The following is a 20,835-nucleotide window of genomic DNA, read 5'->3' as shown; positions in this document are numbered from 1 at the left end:
CCCCCCCGATTTATCTCCCATGTTATTTGGCCTTCATGATGCTGCTTGTTCACTATTGTTCTCCAAAATACCCTCTGAAATGTTAGCTGTGTTCAATCTGAGACAAAATTACATGCAAGTAGTGTCAAATCTTTTATTTATAGATGACATCTTAAGCTAGTTGATTAGACTGGTTAATATTCAGTGCTGTCAAAGTAGAGGGCACTAAATGCAAATGCACACCACGGTTTTTAGTTTATTTGTAAAAAGAATAATATAAAAAAAAAATTATCTGGAAAAACATTCAAGACTATATGTGCTCAAGATTTCGTGCATGTTGCCTTTAATGAGAGATCCGCGCTGTCAATCATGCCTGTCACGATGATCTGACCACGCCCCCTACTGGAGTCCAAAAATAATTACGTCACCCCAGTTATTAACCCGAAATAAAGAGGAAAAATCAGGATGGGTAAGTTGATGGCCAGTTCTTCTCCTGACTCCTTTTCCCCCCACCTCTTTTTCTCTACCTTGACTGAATCATAACATCCTCCGTCATCCTCTTTGTCTCCTGCTTGAGTGCTGTGCATGGTGCGCGTTCTCGCCGCTCTTGTGCAGGAATGCGCTGCTGATCACGATTATTCTGACAAATCTTGCACAATATTCATTATATTAGTTCTCTTCCTTTCTCAGATTATCGTCGCCTGTATATTAGCAATTTCAAAAATAGCTTAATGAAAAACATTGAAATTATGGTTTCACACCGCTACTGTTTTTCATTATCACTCAACATGTTGGTGCATTGGTGAAGAGTCATGACTCTTAATGTATAGGAACTACTCCATGCAGAGATGTTGGTAGACGGTTCTTGTTCACATCAAGGAGGAAAGCTGACACGGGTGTCAGGCTTCTGCAGAGCAACTGAGCACTGATATGTTAAAATGTTTGAGTGCTGGTTTGTGTCTGCATGCACAAAGGAACGGAATTAAACACTGACAAATGTTTCCCACGTGTACATTTACAAACTCTGAGGTGAGCTAAAACTGTGCAGTAAATGTCTATTTTCTTTATCTCTATCCAACTTATTTTTTCCTGCAGAAGAAAGGCTTCCCCACAGCATGATGCTGCCATCTCCACGTTTTACCATGGAGATGATGTTTTCAGGGTGAAACCCTAGATTTTTATTTCTTTCTTTGATTTGTGAAAAGCACATCTAGTTGTCTTATTAGATTCGCCCACCTGAGCAGCAGTAAATCTCTGCAGCTCCTCCAGGGTACCACGAGCCTCTGTAAGTAAGAGTCTTTATGGATTACGTTTCCACTTTCACGTACTGGACTGAACTTTGAGTTTTTTCAGAATGCTGTTTGTTCACTAATGTTCTCTTATAATCTTCCACAGAACAGCTGGATTTATAGAGATTAAGCTTTTCAAGGCAATTTGTTGCAACTGACTTTAATCAGGGCTTTCTGCATAAAAAAAGGGGCTGAATACAAATGCACGAGATGTTTACTTAAAGAACATATTACTTTGCATTCTTAATGCATGAATACTGAAGCAAGGTGCTGCAGCTCCAGATAAATCAAAGGAATCTGATTATATTGGATGACAGAACAAAACAATCCAATGAAAATTAAATTAAAACCTCTTCCAGTCCAAAGACACTCAAAGAAGAGACAATCCAACACAAACCTGACAGAACAGCCGTCAGGGCAATGACTCACATCAGTATAGTATGTGGTTTAGGTAATAGGACAAGGTGGTATTTTCCTGCTGAGATGTGTGGATTGAGACTATGAACAGTCTTGTAAACCAGAGAGGATAATCCATTTAAGACAATGACGATGAACGGCATCCATCTCCCCTCTGACCAACGTAATGCACCAATTGGATAAAAGGGGTCCTTGGCATATAGGACGTAATGGATTTTCCTTTAACTGAAAGGTATGGTGCAGAGGCTTGTATCCTTTAAAGAGGCTTGTATCTTTTCACATCCGCATTGTCGCTTAAATCTAGTGAGATCACAGATACTGTCTGGTATGTTGGTGTTTGTTCCATGACTCTGGCTGGTTGGCCGGCTTGATCTGTTCTTACATAAGGCTCTTAGTCTAGATCGAGTAGATGCTATCAAAGCTCGCAGGGCCAGGCTGGAGTGCTGCTCTAGGATGACCTCATCTCTGGATGGACAATAATAACACCTGAGGAAATTCTTGATCTCTGCTGCCACCTACAAGCAAAAGAGGGATACACTGAAAACAACTACTGTACCAGATGGTCACAAATCATTCAAAACAAAACAAAACACAGGGAATACGTCTTTTAAAAAAAATATTTTAATTTATTCATGTATTCACCAACACTGGGCATTTATGCCGTGAAAAACCAAGATATTTAATCATATGAAAATAGAGTAACAGTTAAACATAGGCAAACAGTTTAAAAGGAAGGTAAAATACAATTTGGCTCTTGCATCACTAATAACTATCTCAAATAAAAAAGTTATTTTGAACTTTCTGTGGAATTATCTCCTGTGGGATTTCTCCCAGTACTATTGCTTTCTTCTGCATGTTATGTTTACTAAAAATCCAAACTGATCTTAGAAGTTGGAATAAGCATTGCTGTGGGTCTTGTTCTCTGCACAGCCATCAAGAAAGAACACAAATATTTGTAACGTTTTCCAGATTTCTGATTGTGAAAACAAATATTGAAAACTACGCATCATTTTTTTTCACTTCACAATTATGCACTTCCTCATGTTTGAGCAACATTCAGATTTGAAAAAAAAAAAAAAGTTTAATTTTTTTTTATAAACTTTCCTCCACTAGAGGGCACTAATCACCCGCAAAGGAAGGACTCTAGATCCTCTCCCAGCTGTGCCGTAAAATCCCTGGAAAGCTGTCGACCTTTTAAACCAGCAGTCCACGAGGGGGAGAGAGCAGTCCTTGCAGGACATATTCAACTCATATAAAACATGAGGAGACATGAGATGACATGGAACGCAGTTTTTGTTTTACCGTTTGGAGCAAAGTGCTGCTTACTCTGAAACAGAACCGGTGTCCAGGATGCTTTTAGATGTGTCACTACACACACAGCTGATTTAAATTGCTGAATTGCCTCCTCAGCACGACATCCAGTTCTGCACGATCTGCTAAGAGCTCCATTTTATTCAGGTGTGCTGAATCGGGGAAACATGCAGGACACCGGCCTCTGAAGACTGGCTTTGGACAACACTGCTCTAAGACATGTTGATTCACTCCATAAGGAGTGAAGCTGGTTAGTGAGGCATCATGCTGTTGGGAGGTAGTTTCTTATCAAAGCTTTCGGCTGCAGATGTTAGCTACTCATGTGTCTGCTGCTGGAACTGCGATCTCCCTCCGTCCAGTAAGCCTCAGTTTGCATCTCCCTCAACCGAGAGACGGTCCTTTGAAAAGCAAAGATCTCTTCCTCGGCTGTGAACAGAGTGAGCCTCTCTGCTGCCTCCTAAAAAAGGTGGAACACCGCAGTTAGCAGAAACCAGAGCTGGCTCGACTAGGCTCTTGAATCCAGTCAAATTCAAATATCGGATGAAAGCTGTGAGTTTTTAAATTTACGGGTCGTCTATTTAAATCTCTGTCCAGAAAAAATGAACACGTGTTTGTGCTGCAGGTGAGATCTTACGTCGCTGAGGCCCAGGTCATCCAGCAGCTGTCGATCTCTCTCATCTTCTCCTCCGGTGTGGACGAAGAGCTGCTCTAACGGAGCCGCTGCCAGAAGCACCACTCTCACCTGGGGAAAAAAAGCAAACACGGATTAGACCTGGGAGTGTCTGACTTTTTAATAGCTGTGACTTCTCTTGTCCCTGATGAATGTTTTCTGGAACTAGAAAAAAAAGTTACGTGACAATACATCAAGGACACGAGACAGCAAAACATCTGAAGCGTCAGGATGTCTTTCCAAAGATCACTCGCCTTGATTTGTTTAAGACGTGCAAATTAATGTGCTTAAATGTTCATGAGCAGTGTTAACCTTTTGGAGAGGCTGAATTCCAGCAATGCTTAACCAACTATCCACCTCTGTGGCAGCCTGTTAATAATATATTCTTTGTGGCTTACTTTAAATTCCTGTTCACTTTAGTCTTACAGATGTAACCTGAAGCTCTTGTCTGTACCATCTTTCAGACCTCTGTGTAATTGCGACTGCACAGAGAGAGTTTTGCAAATATACAAGCGATGAGGCAGAGGAATGAGCCGACGGCATCCTGTCATTTCTCACTTTGTTCTCACAGCATGATAAACATTTTAGTATTTCTTTAGAGCATTTGCTATTAGGACCTTCGGTAAAAGTGCTGCATGGTCAGACATTAGAGGAATGTTGGCCAACTCTCTGCGGGCAAACATCTCTGGTTTAATAATCTTGGTGCAACTTGCCTTTTCAAATCCCACCAGAGATTCCCAGGTGACTCTGATGATCACTCTTGTATCTTCCAGTATTTCTCGCAATGATCAGGCCTCAACTTCAACAAAGACAGTTTGACATTTTCCTCTTGAATTTCCTCAGACCTGATTGCTAGACGCAATGCTCTGTTCTCAGTGTCCTTCTACAATCATATGGATGATCCAAATAACACAGAACATGTCCTTGTTTTGATTTAGCTGGAAGCATATTGAAGCAGACCTTCCCGTTTTTGGGTTGGTAGTGGTGTATGCCCTGACCTGAAGCCCTTACTCTGGAAACTAAAATCACATTCAGGACCTTTCTTCTCTTTTTAAATGTTTTTTTCTTGTTTGTCCCTGTATTTTGAGGTTTTTGGACAATGACAATGAGCCACATTTCTAACATGTAAAGAATCCTTACTGTCAACAGTCCATGTATTTGAGGTGTTTTATTTCAGGCTCAGTTTATGCAACAAATAAAACCCTTGATTGAGACCACCTGATTTACAAGAATGTGAATTAATTTATCTTAACTTGTGTGAATTGAACTTAGTTGGAGGAATTAAAAGGTGGACTGCCGTCTTTCATCCACTTAAATCTGTTCCCTAATGCAGGATGCAGAAATCTCAGGTGCAACCAGAGAACACAAAGGGAGCAAAAAAAACATTATTATTATAGATTTTGTTTTCAAAGTACAGCGAAGGTCTTATCCTATTACCACATGCTTATTATTGAGTATAAAAGTCTTTATATTTCTCAATGCTAGCTGATCTTTGGAACAAATCTAAATGCAAGGCTATGTCTCAAATCCCATTATTCAAAAATCAATGAGAAATAGCTTGACCTCTTCAAAGAAAAAGAACATTCTCCACACAGGTTAAGAAATGTAAAAAAAAAAAAAAAAAACCTTCATGGACCACAATGTTCAAAACATAGGATTCACCATTAAAAGGAGGAGCATTGATTCTCTTACGCTCACTTTCATCTAAACTGTTTACCTTGTGGTCGTAGAAATTGTCTATGAGCGTGGTGAAGCGCCTGGCCTGGTCCTTCAGAGTCAGCGTCAGTTTGGGAACATGGCGGATGAATACGGTGTCAAAGATCCGCGCCATTTCCAGGTAATCGCTGGCACCCGTTGGCTGGAGAAGAGGGGACAAGCTGAAAGCAGTGGCCAATCATATTTACATGTATATAGGCTGTTGGGTCTGTATATCCCGGCTGAGAGCAGGGAGAAAAAAAAAAGAGCCAAGTTTACCACAAAAGAATGTTGTGCAAAATATCCTTGCTGATGTAACGTCCTTGGGCGGCCCGCCATTCAATTTGATTGCTCTTAAAATTAATGATGGCATGGCAACAAATGTCAGAGGAAGCCTTGAAGCTCAGATGCCTTCGGAAACTCCCCACTCTCCCATCAGGGTTGAGACTTTACACATACACTGCAGATTACTGCAGCAAAAAGGGTATAAAAGACCCAGCTAATAATAAACTCATCAATAGACTTGCTTTTTGACATTGAGCGGACCAATAGGACCTACACAGAGAGAAAGGTTTGGACAATATGAGTGCACAGGGGAAAAGAAACCAGGCCCAGGGGTAATAATGACTCGACTGAAGAGCATCAACATCAGCAGTTTTTATTATTCATGATTGCATTTGGAGTCTCAAGTGAGAAATATGCAACATGATGGCTAATAATCAATATGTCATTTTAGTTGAGACCATATGCTCAAAACTGAAAAACTGGTTAAACTTTTGTTGTTGTTTTTTCCAATGCAGAAACTATGTTCACTTTTACTGCTTCCAGCAGTGTAAGGAGGAAAATAGTCGATTCATAAAGGATTGGAAAGGCATCTTCAAACAATTTTATGTTAATCCTCCCACAGCATCGCCAGGCACTACTCACTTTACCACACAGTTCTTCAAAAGTACAATCAGCGATGGAGCCACACGTCTTCTGAAGAGTCACCTCTCTGCCCAGGACGGTGAGAACACGAGAACGAGTAACTAGAGAAACCAAAGCGCAGCGAAAATTGACCTCAACGCAATAAAATGTTTTCGAAAACGACACAGTTAAACTTCAAGTACCACACAAAAGGATAACAAAAACTTTTCATCAGCTTTCTTTCTATTATTTTTTAATTGTATAAATCTATGGAGGGCTTCTAAAATATAAAAGGCATGAATTTTCCAACTTGTTTCATTATACATGAAACTTCAAATCAATAGTTGTTCAGAATTTTTAACAGGATTAATAAGGGGAAAAATGCAAGGAGGAAATATGACGAGAAAAAAAAGTATAATAAAAATGTCTGTAAATAAAAAAAAATAGTGAATACATGCAGAAAATGAAAAATGAGGACAAATAAAGAAAATAAAAGTGAACTAAATAAAACAAGATTGGAGATAAAATAGAAAATCATTAATAGTAATATAGTTAAATTGATACTGTTGAAATGATACACAAATATGAATTTTTGTCAAACTTAGTCTACTTCTGTATTTAAAAACAAAGACAGAAACAAACTTTATTGGTAGTTTGAGCTAAGCATAAGATTTTGATGCTAAATTTTTATTGCACTGATTCTGAATCAAAATTAACAAATATATGACATAGAAAGAGTAGTAACTGGACACTCATCTAAGGTTGCTCAAAGAGAGCAAGACAAATTAGGTTACTGTGTGAGGAAAAAAAAATAGAGAGCTCTGCAGGTGTTTAGCAGAAAAAAATCTAATTTTCTATGGCATATTTAGAGGTTTTATCATTACTTAAACTGATCCCTTCTTTAATGGTAATGTACACATACAGCAGCTGTCGTCACCACGTTGTGCTCCTCAACTCTGTTCTTTTGATTAAAAAAGAGGTATGGAGTGAGAATGATTGTTGTGGTTTGTTTTCTTCAATTTGATTGGATAAAGAGATTGCAAACACCTTTTAAACCTTTTAACAAAGCAGTTAGTCAGTAAATTTAGAGCTTAGCGTTTCGAAGGATAACATGAAGGACTAGGCCTGGTAGTTGGTTCATAACATATTTTTCATGGATCTGTGGGGCAAATTTGAGCTGAAACTGGACTTGATCCAGTAAGTGGAGTGGTGTTGCCTTGGCATAAAGAGATGTGAAACTGATTAGTTTGTGTTTATTAGTGCTAATTGTTGAAGGTTCCCACAAAATTTTACAATATCGTCAGCAAAAACAAGAGAACTTAAAAAAAATAAAAATAAATTTGTGGACTGTAATCAATAACCAGATTTGTCATTCCCCAACATCATTTCCCATCCATAGTAGGAAGCGTTTACGCTATTTGGTTTGCAGTGCAATTGGAAAAATGTGTAAATAAAATTGATTATCTTTGTCCAAATTTATAAGAATTTTAGATGTTTGTTTATTTTCACATTTTTTCTCATATCTTTTGGGATGAAAAAAAAAAATAGCTGGATGAACTTAAACACATTAAATTGACTCACAATCGCCAAAATTTCAGGAGAAGAAATATCTTTTTTTAGCACGAGACCCAGTTAAAACTTGATAATTTAACTTCCTTACCACTCTTCTGTCTTAATGCCAGCTCCTCAAATAGTGCATCCAGGTAAGCCTCTGCTCCGGCCTCTCCTGTGCTGCACACATCACACACACACACACACACACACACACACACACACACACACACACACACACAACAAAACCACAGGGGAAACAATTGGGTATAAAATTAATAACGCTGAAGTGGCTACATCAAACGCTGGCAGCACGCAGAGCATTGGTGTTGAGTACTTAGCTTTTCACTCCATCAGCAGAAAAAAAATGAGGATGTTAGGCTCTAAACAGGAGCGTCAGCCTGTGAATGCACGTTAAAGTGAAACTGTGGAGGGTTTATGCGTGTGTGTTTGTTTGCTTGTGTTTTAACTCCAGGTAAAAGGGTGTGATGCTCTCTATTTACATGGACTTGAATGGCCCAAACTTGTTTGGCTGTGTGTGTGAGTGTGTGTGTGTATATACACGGTCCTAACAGCGGATGTGTAATGAGGAAAATAAAAAAAGTAGCTTTTAAAGCTCTGCCATTTTCTCATGTTCTATTGATTCCTTTCATTCTTTTCATGGCTCTTTCAAGGTAATGCAGGTCTTTATAAACCTCCCTGCCTGCTTCTGCCCATTTATACATGTGTTTGCCTTCTCTTTCAATCATTTAAAAAAAAAAGAAGAAAAAAATCTAACCACATCATGTGCAGAAACATTTCCTGTGCGTGAATGTTTGTGTGGAGGTTAATGTCGACTCGCTATCAGACTTCTACACCGTCTCTGAACTGAGCTGGACTGTTAACATTAACACGATGCATCACGTGAGTCTTACAGGTGGTAAAGTTTTCCAACCGCAGGCCTGTCCAGCCTCCTGTAGTCCATCCCAGAGTCCAGACAGACAGTGTGGCAGTATTTCTGTGCAAAAACACAGGAAAACATTCTCTTAATTGTACTAATCAATGGAGTTTGCAAAAAAAAAAAACAACAACAAAAAAAAACATAAAAAGAAACAAAAATGCAAAGATTTTAGAGTACACATTAAAAGTAAAAGAAAAAAAAACAAGGGAGGCTCTCACTAGTATTAAACAAATAAATCTGGGTAAATAATTAGCATTATTTATGACCATATCATTAATCAGAAGCCTCCAAGAATTGTGTAAGAAGCAAAAGGAAGACATTTTAAACATAAATGAAAATATAAATTAAGATACCGAATATATATATATATATATATATATATAGTTATATAAAATTTCTTTTTCCAAATCTTCCTCATTACGACTTCTAAAAAGAGCAAAAGAGCTGTTGCATTTATAAATGTGTGCATGACCAAGAAGTGAACAGAAATAATAATGAAAAAAATATATCTGACAGATTCTGTTGTAAAAAGTCTCATTTTCAGCTTCAAATGTTTATTATATATCACAAATATATTCTTTCGCCAAATTATAGCAAAAAAAAAAAATTAAAGAAGAGGAAAATGGTGATTCAGAGCAAATGAATCTCAATCATTTGCTCTGAATCATCGATGTTTTTCAGGTTAATTGTGGATCATACTTAACTCTCTGGAATTAAGCAATACATTTATTCTCATAACACTTGGGTTTAGTTTTAATGACGCGTCATTAAAAAACACAAAATTCAGCTTAAGAAATATTTTGACCACAGATATACAGAAAATGCAGATTTTGTGTTCAATGCAACTCTCATGTTCTCATTAAGAAACATGAGAGTTTTTTTAAGAACTTAATCAAAAGGTTGTTATTGAGGACTAATAGATTCAGCTTTTCATTATATATTTATATAATATTGTTCAGCTGTACAATTTTTGTAGTAAATATATATACTCTTAAGATTTGAGTCAGTGCTTTCTTAGGGAATAAAGAGCAAATAGTTTGAACAAATAAAAATGACAGGACTATAGAAGGCGACAGGGTGACATGAACCCATCTACTGACAGCACTCCTATTTTGTGTCACTGCTTTATGGTTTTTTGAGCCGAACTATTGTTCTGCAGCACTCCAGCTGAGGTGAACCTGTGAAACTTTTTAAAACGGTGTAAAACGTCAACAGGATTCATGTCAGGGAGTGCAGCGCAAACTATAATCATCATCGCCACTATTCTATCAAAGAAAAGAGAGGAATTGCATATCATTCCAGGCAAGCCATCAACGGCTGACTGAGTATCCTGCGACAGCTCCATTAAATTATGAAATCAGTGAATTTCTGCCACTGGCCTCCTTAAGCTGCAGGATAATTAGTAATCATCACAAAGCATGGGGACGGAAATACTCTATTCTTCTCCGCTGTCAACTTTTTATCTCCGTGTCCGCTCACACAAACGGGGTTCCCACTCTGAGCCAATTGGCTGAATCAGGCTTAATAACAACCTGACAAACTCGCCCTCCCTCGCGCACAAAAGGGAGGTGTCATTTCATCAACCTTCGGTGACCCCACCAACCGGTAAATAGTCGCTCCGAAAAGCAAAAAAAAAAAAAAAAAAAAAAAAAAAAAAAAAGAGAAACTTGTCACAATTGCCGCCACATCATTAGAATCTCAGTTCGGCTTTTCTCCTGCCATCTTTCCACCAACCCACCCCCCTCTCTCTTTGTGAACCGTGTCTACCTACAGTAAAGACGGCTGACGGAGGTATAAATAAGAGAAGGGGAAAGAAGAAGGAGGAATGGAAACACAATCAGAGATGATGATTCCATTGGTTATTTATAATCAGATGAGGCTGAAGCCTTGCGGGTCATTACTTGATTATCCATCTTAAGGGGATTGTCAAGATCCCACTCCTTCAAGATTTCCTCCGCCTACACATTGTGGTCTTTCACCACCTCCCCCTCACCCCCCCTCCGAAAACCACCCGCACCACCACCTTTCATCACACTCCTCTGACAGTCAGCCTTCACTTTGAGTCTACTTTGCATCTTACCGTCTCGTCTTAAACTGTTTATTTGATTCCTAAATCCAACCGCTCTGTGAGAAAACACAGACCAGACACAACAGGTTTATAAACTTTTAAAACTATTAGTGGCTCATCAATAAGCATATGGAAATTGTAACTTTAGTGCTAATCTAGTATTCTGATCAGACAACAATGCATTAGCAACACTTTGTGGTCTCATGTCACTTAGTCTTAAGACATTTCATCCAAACCTACTTACATTTCATGACTAAGAAAAGGGACTAATCATTAAATTACTAGTCATTGTCACTAATTAGTAATTGAACGATTAGTTAAAGTAAATGCAATTACAATGGTACAGCAATACAATGTTGATATTTATGGTAGTTAGCTTAGACATGTAGCTCTGAGGTGCCACAAAGATATGAATATTTTTATAACTTAAATTGACTTTGGCCAAGCTTTCAAAAACTGCAAAATTAAAATCAGTCTGAAGCAAAACGTGTAAATTTTGCATGCATGACGTGTATGTCTCAGGGAGGTCTTTGCTTGGCTCCCTTATTTTATATGAGTGCAGTTAAAGCATAGCATAAGTCTGTGCTATGGGAAAGGCAAGGTGGATACTAAAAGTAGTAAAATTGAGTCTTTTAGACACATCGGTTGTTAACTATTTGGACAACATGTCAAAAAAATGCTCAAATAAGATTTCTGAAAGGTCAGCATCTCTATGCAACCACCTGGGATTCCCGAGATAGACCGTCTACACAGCTACATGGTCTGTTTGACAGTGACAGCATTTAGAAAAAGCAACATTTAGGAAACCATACTTGCTTTCCGACTTTAGAGTGTAATGGCATTCCCAGATCCGAGGTCCAAATTGAATTAAACCAACATATGAAGACATCCACATGCGTGTTTTCAAAGTCAGTATGATACACATCTATTTTTGGAAGTTTGGATTTAAATAACCTAATGACCACTAGCCTGACGGAGATTACCAAAATGTTGGAGCTAATGCAAAAAAGTTTCCCCACTCAGACACCAGACATGAGAAACAGACTCTTCAGAAGAAAGTCATCCAAACACATGTAGCTCCAATCAAGTCATTGTCAGAGCTGTCCGCCGCTCTAACAGGACAGCCGTTTAGCATAAAAACAGAGTGGCTTCTCTCTTTCTTTTATTGGCTCTCCTTCCCTGTCCGACATATCTCTCAATCCTTCACTCCTCAAAAAGTTGCTTTTGAGTTTTTCAAAGAACGCGGTGCCATTGAGACGCAACAAAAGCCAAGGATAGCTGACTATTGGGCCCTGATGAGGTCCACTCCCTCATTACCCGGCAGCAGAAAACATTTGATGCTTTTTCTTTTTTTTTTTTTTTGTTTGGCCTGGAGAATTGACCAAGCCTCAAAGAAATGCAGGGTGGGAAGGCTGAAAGAGAGATGAGGGGAAAAGGTTGTAGTCCATTCAGCCCTGTGTGTCTTACAGCCTTCTGTGGAGGGGGACAGAAGGAAAGTGGGAGGGGGCAGGGACAGAGGGGTCGAGAGACAGAGAGACGGGGGAGAAAAGAGAGAAAGCTTAAAACACTGCCTTTATGCTGGCAAGTTCTGTACGACTCTTCTGACATCAAAGTGCTTTCACTAACTGGGGAGCTGCTGTGTGTGTGTGTGTGTGTGTGCGTGTGTGTGTGTGAGTGGGCAAGCTGGGGGTGTAGCTGGTGATTTTATTCATTCCTCAGCAGTCTGGGAGGGGGTACGTGACAATGTGAACACCCTAATTACACCTAATGATCTGTTCCCTTAAAGTGTGACTGCCTTCGGCCGGCCACGGATTGTTCAGCCGGGCCGTTCTCACAACCTCCCCTTGCCTCGGTTGCTCCTCTTGGGGAAACATCCTTTGAGTTTCAGGCCTCGTGTTTTGTGATCCGGGGACCCCACCGGACTCCACAGCCCTCAGCTTCTCTTGAGTTCTGCTGGCCCAAAACCGAACCAGCCCAAAAAGCCAGAATGGGGTGTGGTTCTTGCACCTGGCCAACAGAGTCTGGAAATGTTTAACACCAGCCAAGAAGGACTAAACAAATGGGCTTTATGTTTATGTATGCCATTTTATTTCCCTTATTAATGACAATAATGTTATTTTTGATTTATTGTATATTACAACATGCAATAAGTCTATCATTATAATATATGATTTTAATCTTCAATGGCATTTTTCATTTTCCGTTTTGAAGGTTTAACCTCAGATGTTTTCCGAGATTTGAAGAAATTTTTAGATTTCACTTCAAAGTTTTGTCTGACTGGAAGTAATACGAACGATTTCAGCAAAAGTACAGAGTTGAATCTGATAAAGCTTCTTTCATACATTTCCAGAACAAATCAAAAGTGTGAAGAAACCCAACACGCACAATTTGGCAGATTTTGAAAAATGTTTGTTTCTCTCAGGGGAGTTGCCTTGAGCTATAACGATCCACCATATTATTAAAGCATAAGGCTTTAATAATCAAAGAGATTGTGTGACTGATCACATCTGACAGAGAAAAACAAAAAGGACAAAATCAAACTGTCATAACCTGATCAATTGAACAGTTACTCCAATTTAAGACCCAGATTTCTTTTCTCACAAGTTTAAAAGGAGGAAAAAAAATCAATAGGTTTCTTATTGATTAATCAGATTTCAAATCGACCCCGAGGGCCGCTCTAATTCTGACCTTAAAAGATCAGAATTAAAGCAGAATTAAATGGCTGCCATCAAATATCGAACTTGGTTTCATTTGAACTTGCAGGCCTTCCTGCTCTTTCTCACCAAGGTCTTTGTGGGAGAACCACATCGCTCCCATTCTTCAATTAGTCTCCGTCATTCTGTTTTGTTTGTTTATATATATATTTATATATATTTTTTCCAATCATCAGTAACTGCTCAGCACATTGCAATTATTAACAATGCCACGCACAAATAACGGGGAAGGAGAGCAGATCAAAAGAAGGGTTAACGAGAGCAGGAAACCTACAGATACTCCAAGTTGGCTCAGGGTTGTCGTCATGTTTTTCCCTCTCCCTCCGGCAGCTTTGTGTACGGCTGTAATCGAACAAGCGGAGGGGAGAATAAAGTCACTATTCTGCTACCAAAATGCAGAGACCTGACCTTGGGTAAGTAAAGCCTGCGAGCGGAACAGGATGGTAATGGAATAAAGAGAGAGGATAGGAGGGTGTAGACTGGATGGGCGATGAAAAGTGAAGTGGGGAGGGAGGACGGCTCATGAGACAGAGAGAGAGAGAGAGAAAAAAAATAGTGTCTTAGTTACAATACTGCCTGTGTCCATTAAAGAAGAGCCCCCAAACCCTGTATTTTACATAAACCTGGGCTTTGCCATGGCTACATAGAAAAAGGATCGCCTGAATAGATTCTCTAATGGTCCTGAAACTGTCAACGCACATCTGCAAAAACCAGCTAAGGACGTTTCAAACCAAGAAAACTTTATCCTTTCCACGTGTGACAGGTAAAACTGCCCCAACTACGCTTGATCTGATGTTTTTGTCGCCATCAGATGAGGCAACTGGATGTTTGTGGAGAAAAGCAAAGGGGTCCCAACTAATCAGAAGTCAATGGCTATATAAAGACATCGACTCAGGCGGAAGGAGGTGCTGGATTAACCTTTACCACCGGGGCTCAGGTGATCAGGATCAGAGGTCAGAGGGCTATTTTTCACGACTTAACGCCCTCATTCTCTTTTCCTCTCGTTATAGAAATGATGCTGCAGCCCACAGCTCCAGCCGTGATCTGCAGACTTCTGCTCCCTGCAAGCATTAATTCAATCTATTAAGGGTCAGCTAGTTAGCCTGCGTCACCTTGCAAAAGCACGCTTTAACATTGCAGGGCAGGCCGCCAGAGAACGAAAAAAAAAAAAAAAAAAAAAGACCCCAAAAAACCAGATGGTTTGACAAAAGGGGGGAACATGGTACCCAGAAAGAAAGGAGGTATTCTGGGGCAGGGAGGGACAACAGGCATTCAGGACCTTGATGAGGGTGGATTAGAGAGGGCAAGGGTGCTGCTGGGTGGGGAGCAGGGTAACTCGGAGACTTCCCATGTTGAGTGATTACGTTTGTGTGTTTTAAGCTAAAGGTTTTTTTTTTTTTATTGTATTGAATAAACGTTTGTGTGAAGCGGCTGATTAACCCTACTGATGCCGATACATAAAAGATCTGTGTTTTAGGCGCTTAGGTTGCAGTTCTGTACCTTTACATGTTGGAAGATATTAATCCTGCTGAATTTACTAAGCTAAGTTTATCTAACTAGACCTCAGTACACTAGTTCAACAATATTTAAACATATGGTGTGCCTTGGTGTACCAAAAGCTGGTTTGATGATATTTCTTTTTAATGATTGGTCTCATGTGATATTCTAATATTCTGAGACACTGGCTCGTTTTTTTCCCCTCCATTTCAAGTTTATGCTATACTTAGTGTCGTTCAATCATGAAATCCCAACAAATTACATCAGCACTGGTTGTTGTATTGTGACAAGAGAGAAGGGATTAGATATTTTGCAAGACACCGTAATTCAAAAATATTGCACAAATACAACCGATTCCTAAATGAGAAATCAGATAAAATCAGGTACTGACAGAAATTGTCGGATTTTCAGTTTGAGCTGTCCTGGTGCATTTTATGTAATTGATGCATTATGCCTAACACGTCTATCGTGGAGTCAGGAAGACTCAAGCTCTGTTATGATCAACATCACTGAGGTGTTCAAAACACAATCAGTGAATGTAGGAAGATCTTCAAAAGGAAACTGTGTCTGTAGTTCAATAAGGATGTGAGAGACGGAGAGACTTTCAGCAGATAACCGTGAGGCTGAACAGATTACAGTAAAGTATGACATCAGCTTTATTCCTAAAATAAAGGAATCACGGCTCACGACAGGAAGGCTGCAATAAAAATTTCACATTTCTGAAAAGGAAATTAGAATTAGCTAAAAATTGATTTAAGTATTTTACAAAAAAGAAAGAAAGAAAGAAAGAAAGAAAGAAAGAAAGAAAGAAAGAAAGAAAGAAAGAAAGAAAGAAAGAAAGAAAGAAAGAAAGAAAGAAGGAAAGAAAGAAAGAAAAAAAGAAGAAGCTGAGTTTGGATATTGGCCCCAAAGCTCTGACTGCTGCATCTCCACTCTGAAGAGAGAAGATTTTAAAGCCATCCCTTTGCCGGCAATAACACCGTAGGCTAAATACCAATAAAAAGTGTAAGAATGTTACCCTCCTCTGTTGCAAAATGCATGACAACAAATTATTATGCAATTATTTATGATCATGATCACTCCAAACACATCAATGATCATTTCATATGCAGGCAGGATAATGATGCGACCTGCTTAAATTGCAAAGCAGATTTGTTTTAATAGAAAACGGCTAGCTGTCGCCTCACTCTCTCCTTTTTTTGTCCTCTCTCTTATCCCCTACTTTTGAAATGCAAGGAGTGTGTGAGTCAGTCACTCAGCTCGTTCACCCATTCACATTACCTGTCCCATCCCTCTCCCTCTTTCCTCCTCCTCTGTGAGTGTTTCAGTGTGCCCTGGCATGATCAAAGACAGCTTTGTGACGCCGTGCGAGGCATCCAGGAAGCAGAGAACATCAAACCACAACTCGCATCAGGACATTCACAGCGGGAACAGAGACACACGTGTACGGTGTGCAGTGTAGGTGTGTGTGATAAACAAATGAATAAATTAAAAAGACAAGAGCGAGACAGAGGTGACTTTGTCTCTACCTTTAGCATGTCGATGAAAGGCAGGAAGGTGTCCCTCTGAAGTCCGTTTTTGTACAGATCTGAAAGAGGAGGGAAGGGCTTGCATGAGAGCTGCTGTTTAGCCTCCTAATAATGTCATTCCCTCAATACAGATTGGCAGATAAATTGGCTATTGATGAACTGAAGGATGGGTGGGGAAGGCGTGACAAAAGGGACGGCAGGACCGGGGAGGGGGAGAAAAATGGATTTCTGCACCGGCAGCGGTAGCAACATAAAATTCATTACATTCCCAAACAATGGTGGCGAGAGAAAGGACCGTCGCCTTTTCAGCGCGGACAATGTCCACAGCGGCCGGCTGAATAGAGGTTTCAATTAGCTCGGCTGGAACAAATTAGATCTGAAGTAGCATCCTGGATAGACAGATAAAACAGATAGGGATGCACACAACAAACAGGCACAAAGACACAGAGTGAGGCGCACACGGTGAGGCTTAACAAATGCAAACAAACGCCGATGTTGGGCTACAGTCTGACATCACATAATAAATAAACCTCACTTTATAACTCCTGCACTGATGAATCGATGCTGTGAATGACACACGACTATTAGGGTTAAAAGAATAGAAATCAATATTTTGGGCCTCAATTAATTTGCTTTGTTGACAAAGTTAATTGAAAAAAAATATATATCAAAGATCAATACAGCTCTGCTGTCTGGGCAGTAAATATGACTTCTGCCGTATTGATTAATTAGAGAATGCGTGATGTGTTAATTAGTGAGATTTTAAGAGGTTTGTTGCTGGCATTGATTTTCTGATGCCCATCAGCAAGAAAGCTAATGTCCTCTTAAAAAAAAAAAAAAAAAAAAAAAAGCATTAAGCCATTCAACATGAAAGACTTAAAAAGCAAGCAGAAGCATGCAAGGAGTCATAAGGTTTTAGCATGATCTGTAATCTAATATAAAATATATTCTAATAAAAGGGCATATATAGCATTTCATCATGTTCAGGATTCTAGCTCATGATAAGCACATTTTCATTTCCAAAATTATAAAAGGCATCGAGAATAAAATGTCACACTACTCAAACTCTGGTTGTGCATATACAGGAAGTTCTCCACCTAAACATCACTTTAAACTAATGTTACACATACAGGAAGTCAGATGACGGCAGCTGACAAATGCCTGCTCGTTCATTTAGCTCAGAGACACAGAAAAGAAGAAGTGGTGCTACTGCTAACTGGGGATACACAAGCAGGAGGAAATCAGTTTTTGATTTAATGTGATCTGCAGACACCATTAGTTATTTTGTACTGACAAAGGGCACAAAAATTAAAAAACACAGAAAAAAGAAAGATTTGCTTGACTGAAACTTTATGCTCACAAACACCATCTTAGGTCACATTTATGGTTTGGCTGTTTCTTGACGTTTTGATTGTTCCTTATTTTAAATCCTAGATTGCACAACTTAAATGGATCAAAAAGTGTTTCCAACAAAGAGCATTTTTTGTTGAGATAATATAAATTTGGCCTTTCCTTACAGACTGCCTAGATTTGCTGCATAGATTATCTTTCTGTGCCACTAACAAGCAACCTCATATCAGTTTGGCATATTCCTAAATAATTTTTTATTTGTTTAAAACTTAAAATTTTTAGGTTTTCTGGCTCTAAAAAACAATATTTTCTCGTTGCCTTTTAATAGGTGCAATGTTTTAATCTACATGTGCAAACGATATTTTGATCAAAGTGTTTTCATTGGCAATGATGATGATTGCAAATTAATATTTAATTTATATATCCAACTCTTGTATCCCACTGAACTTCTTCAAATCAAAAACAAAAAGAAAGAAACTCACTAAATTCCCCTCCTGAACTCATTCAGGGGCTTTTTGATGCCTGAATCTCCACATCAATAAAGACAGAAAATGTATGCCTTTCAAGCCCAGTTGTTTCTCTCGGCTTTTAGTGCTCCATTAACCTTGTAATTAATACCAAATAGGCTCTCTCTCAAGTTTGCCTGCTTTGGCGCTTTGTTCTTAATAGCTGGCAAATATCAGAGATGTGCGCCTTTGTATAGGAGAGCCATCTTGCTGCCACCCACTTCACTTAGGGGCTCTGAGACATCAACATCTTCCCAAAGAAAGAGAGGCGTCAGACAGCACATCATGCATTTATCTCCACCTTGATCACCGTCTTGCTAATTCTTCCTGGAACTGGCTGTAAATGCAACTTCAAAGGCTTTTAAGAAACAGCAAGCTTTCCAGATGCATCAGCTGTCCCTCCCCTAAATTTGTGATGAATTGCTGTAAAGAAGGAAGCAGTTGGTGTGGCCATGTAACAGTAATCGATTCTTGTTGAAGCAATGCATATTAGGAGAGATTACATAACTAATGCTTTTAAATGCAAGTAAAAACATTAATTGATGGATTGATTATTGATGCTGTTAGAGGAAAGAAGACAAAGGTCTTGTGAGAATATTCCAGATGTAAATAATAAGCATGGTTCAAGATGTCCAGTGGACCTTTTTGATGGAAACTTGAACTGGAATGATTAACGAGTGCCCTAATAACATCGAGTACGAAACTTCTTTGACTCATTGCTTATGCAGTTTATGCAACTCCAACAGCAACACTGGTCAGGAGGGATTCTGTTTCACAAGACATGTTTTTGTTTCAACCAGTAATGAAGCTGTGGCTTCCATTAGCGGCATGTTCTTCTTGTTCTTCCTTCACGTATAAAGTACCCTTAAGTCAATTCTTCTATGTCAGCAAATCTGTATTCCATTTGCTAGACAAAGTTACGGACACTGTCTTTGCTAGCATTAACTTTGCAAACGGTTTGTTCTTTGGAGTTGTCAAAAACTACTTCTAGTTTTTGTTTTTTTTCCCTTTGGAAAGTACTCCTAACTGCCCTGTCTTCTCAGCTTCTAGCCAGTTTATTTCTATTAAAAAGAAGTGGTTCCTCTTTGATGCTTACTAAGAATGATTGACTCCAGCAAGGTCATTAACTCAGTGAAACTAATTGCTCAACTAAATATAATTGTGTTTTATAATTTCAATTAAATTTGACTGCATTTTATTTTATTTTTTTTTGGTAATGAATGATTTCAACAGAAATTGGGATGAATTGTGGATAAAAGTAGGGATGCACTTTATGAATATATCAGACCAAGATCAGTGTGTGCAATACTCACATCACAAAGGACATTTGTTGGCTAATGTATCCCAACTGTTAATTTTACATGCTATCGTGACTTTTTTAGCCAGCTGAACAGAGTCGCATGACAGCAGATGATACACAGATGACAATGCACAAAAGGCCAAAGGTCACCAAGTGATGGAAGCACAGGTGAGAAAGAGAGGAAAGAACAAAAAAAAAAAAAAAAAAAAAATAGGAACATATTACAACTGATATAGTCATTGCAATATTTCTATAGTCTTAATGCCTTTGTGGTTTTTTTTCCTACGTCCAAAAAGATGCTTTGGACACATGACTGGATGACATAACCTATGTAGTGCATGCTAATTTTAAAGATACTATCTGAGAAAAGTGCAGACTTAGGAGTGCTTCAGTACAAGCACAAACATCTCTTGTTGGACATTATTTGAACTGCTATAATATAAATTCAAATCATGGATCATAAAGGGAGGTGACAAATTAAATATATGACCTGAATAAATTAGTGGACAAACACAATGCATCGACACAGGTGCAAAGCATGGCATAATTCAGCAATTAACTTCCAATCACGCTCTGTGACACCTCTAAAAAAATACTAAACATGGCCAGCTGATGCTGGTTTTGTTTTAAAATGGTAGGGAGAAAAGATCTGAGTGCCTTTTGTGTTTATGGGCCCAGATGGCACAGACTCAGTCACTGCTCAGATGGCTGGTGTTTCAATAGAAACGGTGACTAAAAAGGGACATCTGCATTAGGATCTATGAGAGGTGACGAAGAAAATCACAATACAATCATTCTCTCGATATGAAAAGTCAGTCAGTGAATAAACTTTGTTGAAAATGCAAATTTTACATTCTAGACATAGGAATGCATAATTACCACTGTTAAAAATTGTTGGAAAAAAAGAATATATGATGAAATAAATCATTGTTCGCCAGATTCCCTTGTGCCAGGAGACTGCAGGTGGAGCAACGTTCAAATAGAGAAATGTTCAGGCTTGAATGCATTAAGGGTATTCAGCATTTCTGTAAAATTATGGAGTGAAATTTGCTGGCATAGATTTAGTTGTCATACTACGGGGTCATGGATCACAGAAAACCAGCACATTATTCT

At 38.9% G+C, this 20,835-nt stretch overlaps 1 protein-coding gene and 1 long non-coding RNA gene across 2 annotated transcripts in view; one reads left to right on the top strand and one right to left on the bottom strand.

The window, feature by feature from the left end:
- Positions 1-2,294: 2,294 nt before the first annotated feature.
- afg1lb (AFG1 like ATPase b) overlaps positions 2,295-20,835 on the bottom strand; it is a 31,275-nt gene continuing 12,734 nt past the window's right edge. Inside the window, exons 8-14 of the mRNA XM_015054905.1 lie at positions 16,567-16,625; positions 8,733-8,815; positions 7,928-7,998; positions 6,289-6,389; positions 5,384-5,524; positions 3,631-3,738; positions 2,295-3,453 (exon numbers count right to left, since the gene is read on the bottom strand). Coding sequence (XP_014910391.1) covers positions 3,307-3,453; positions 3,631-3,738; positions 5,384-5,524; positions 6,289-6,389; positions 7,928-7,998; positions 8,733-8,815; positions 16,567-16,625 — 710 coding nt within the window. The 3' untranslated portion in view covers positions 2,295-3,306. The remainder of the gene's footprint in view (positions 3,454-3,630; positions 3,739-5,383; positions 5,525-6,288; positions 6,390-7,927; positions 7,999-8,732; positions 8,816-16,566; positions 16,626-20,835) is intronic.
- LOC106961286 (uncharacterized) lies at positions 3,447-4,819 on the top strand. Its single transcript, XR_001427739.1, has 2 exons — positions 3,447-3,545; positions 3,619-4,819. It is a non-coding gene; the product is annotated as an uncharacterized LOC106961286 (long non-coding RNA).

This window comes from Poecilia latipinna, unplaced genomic scaffold, assembly GCF_001443285.1.
Source record: "Poecilia latipinna isolate Pla-1442-1.1 unplaced genomic scaffold, P_latipinna-1.0 Scaffold1285, whole genome shotgun sequence".
NCBI classification, from domain to species: domain Eukaryota; kingdom Metazoa; phylum Chordata; class Actinopteri; order Cyprinodontiformes; family Poeciliidae; genus Poecilia; species Poecilia latipinna.
The sequence above is the reverse complement of the archived record's forward strand: the minus strand, read 5'-3'. Positions and strand labels throughout refer to the sequence as shown.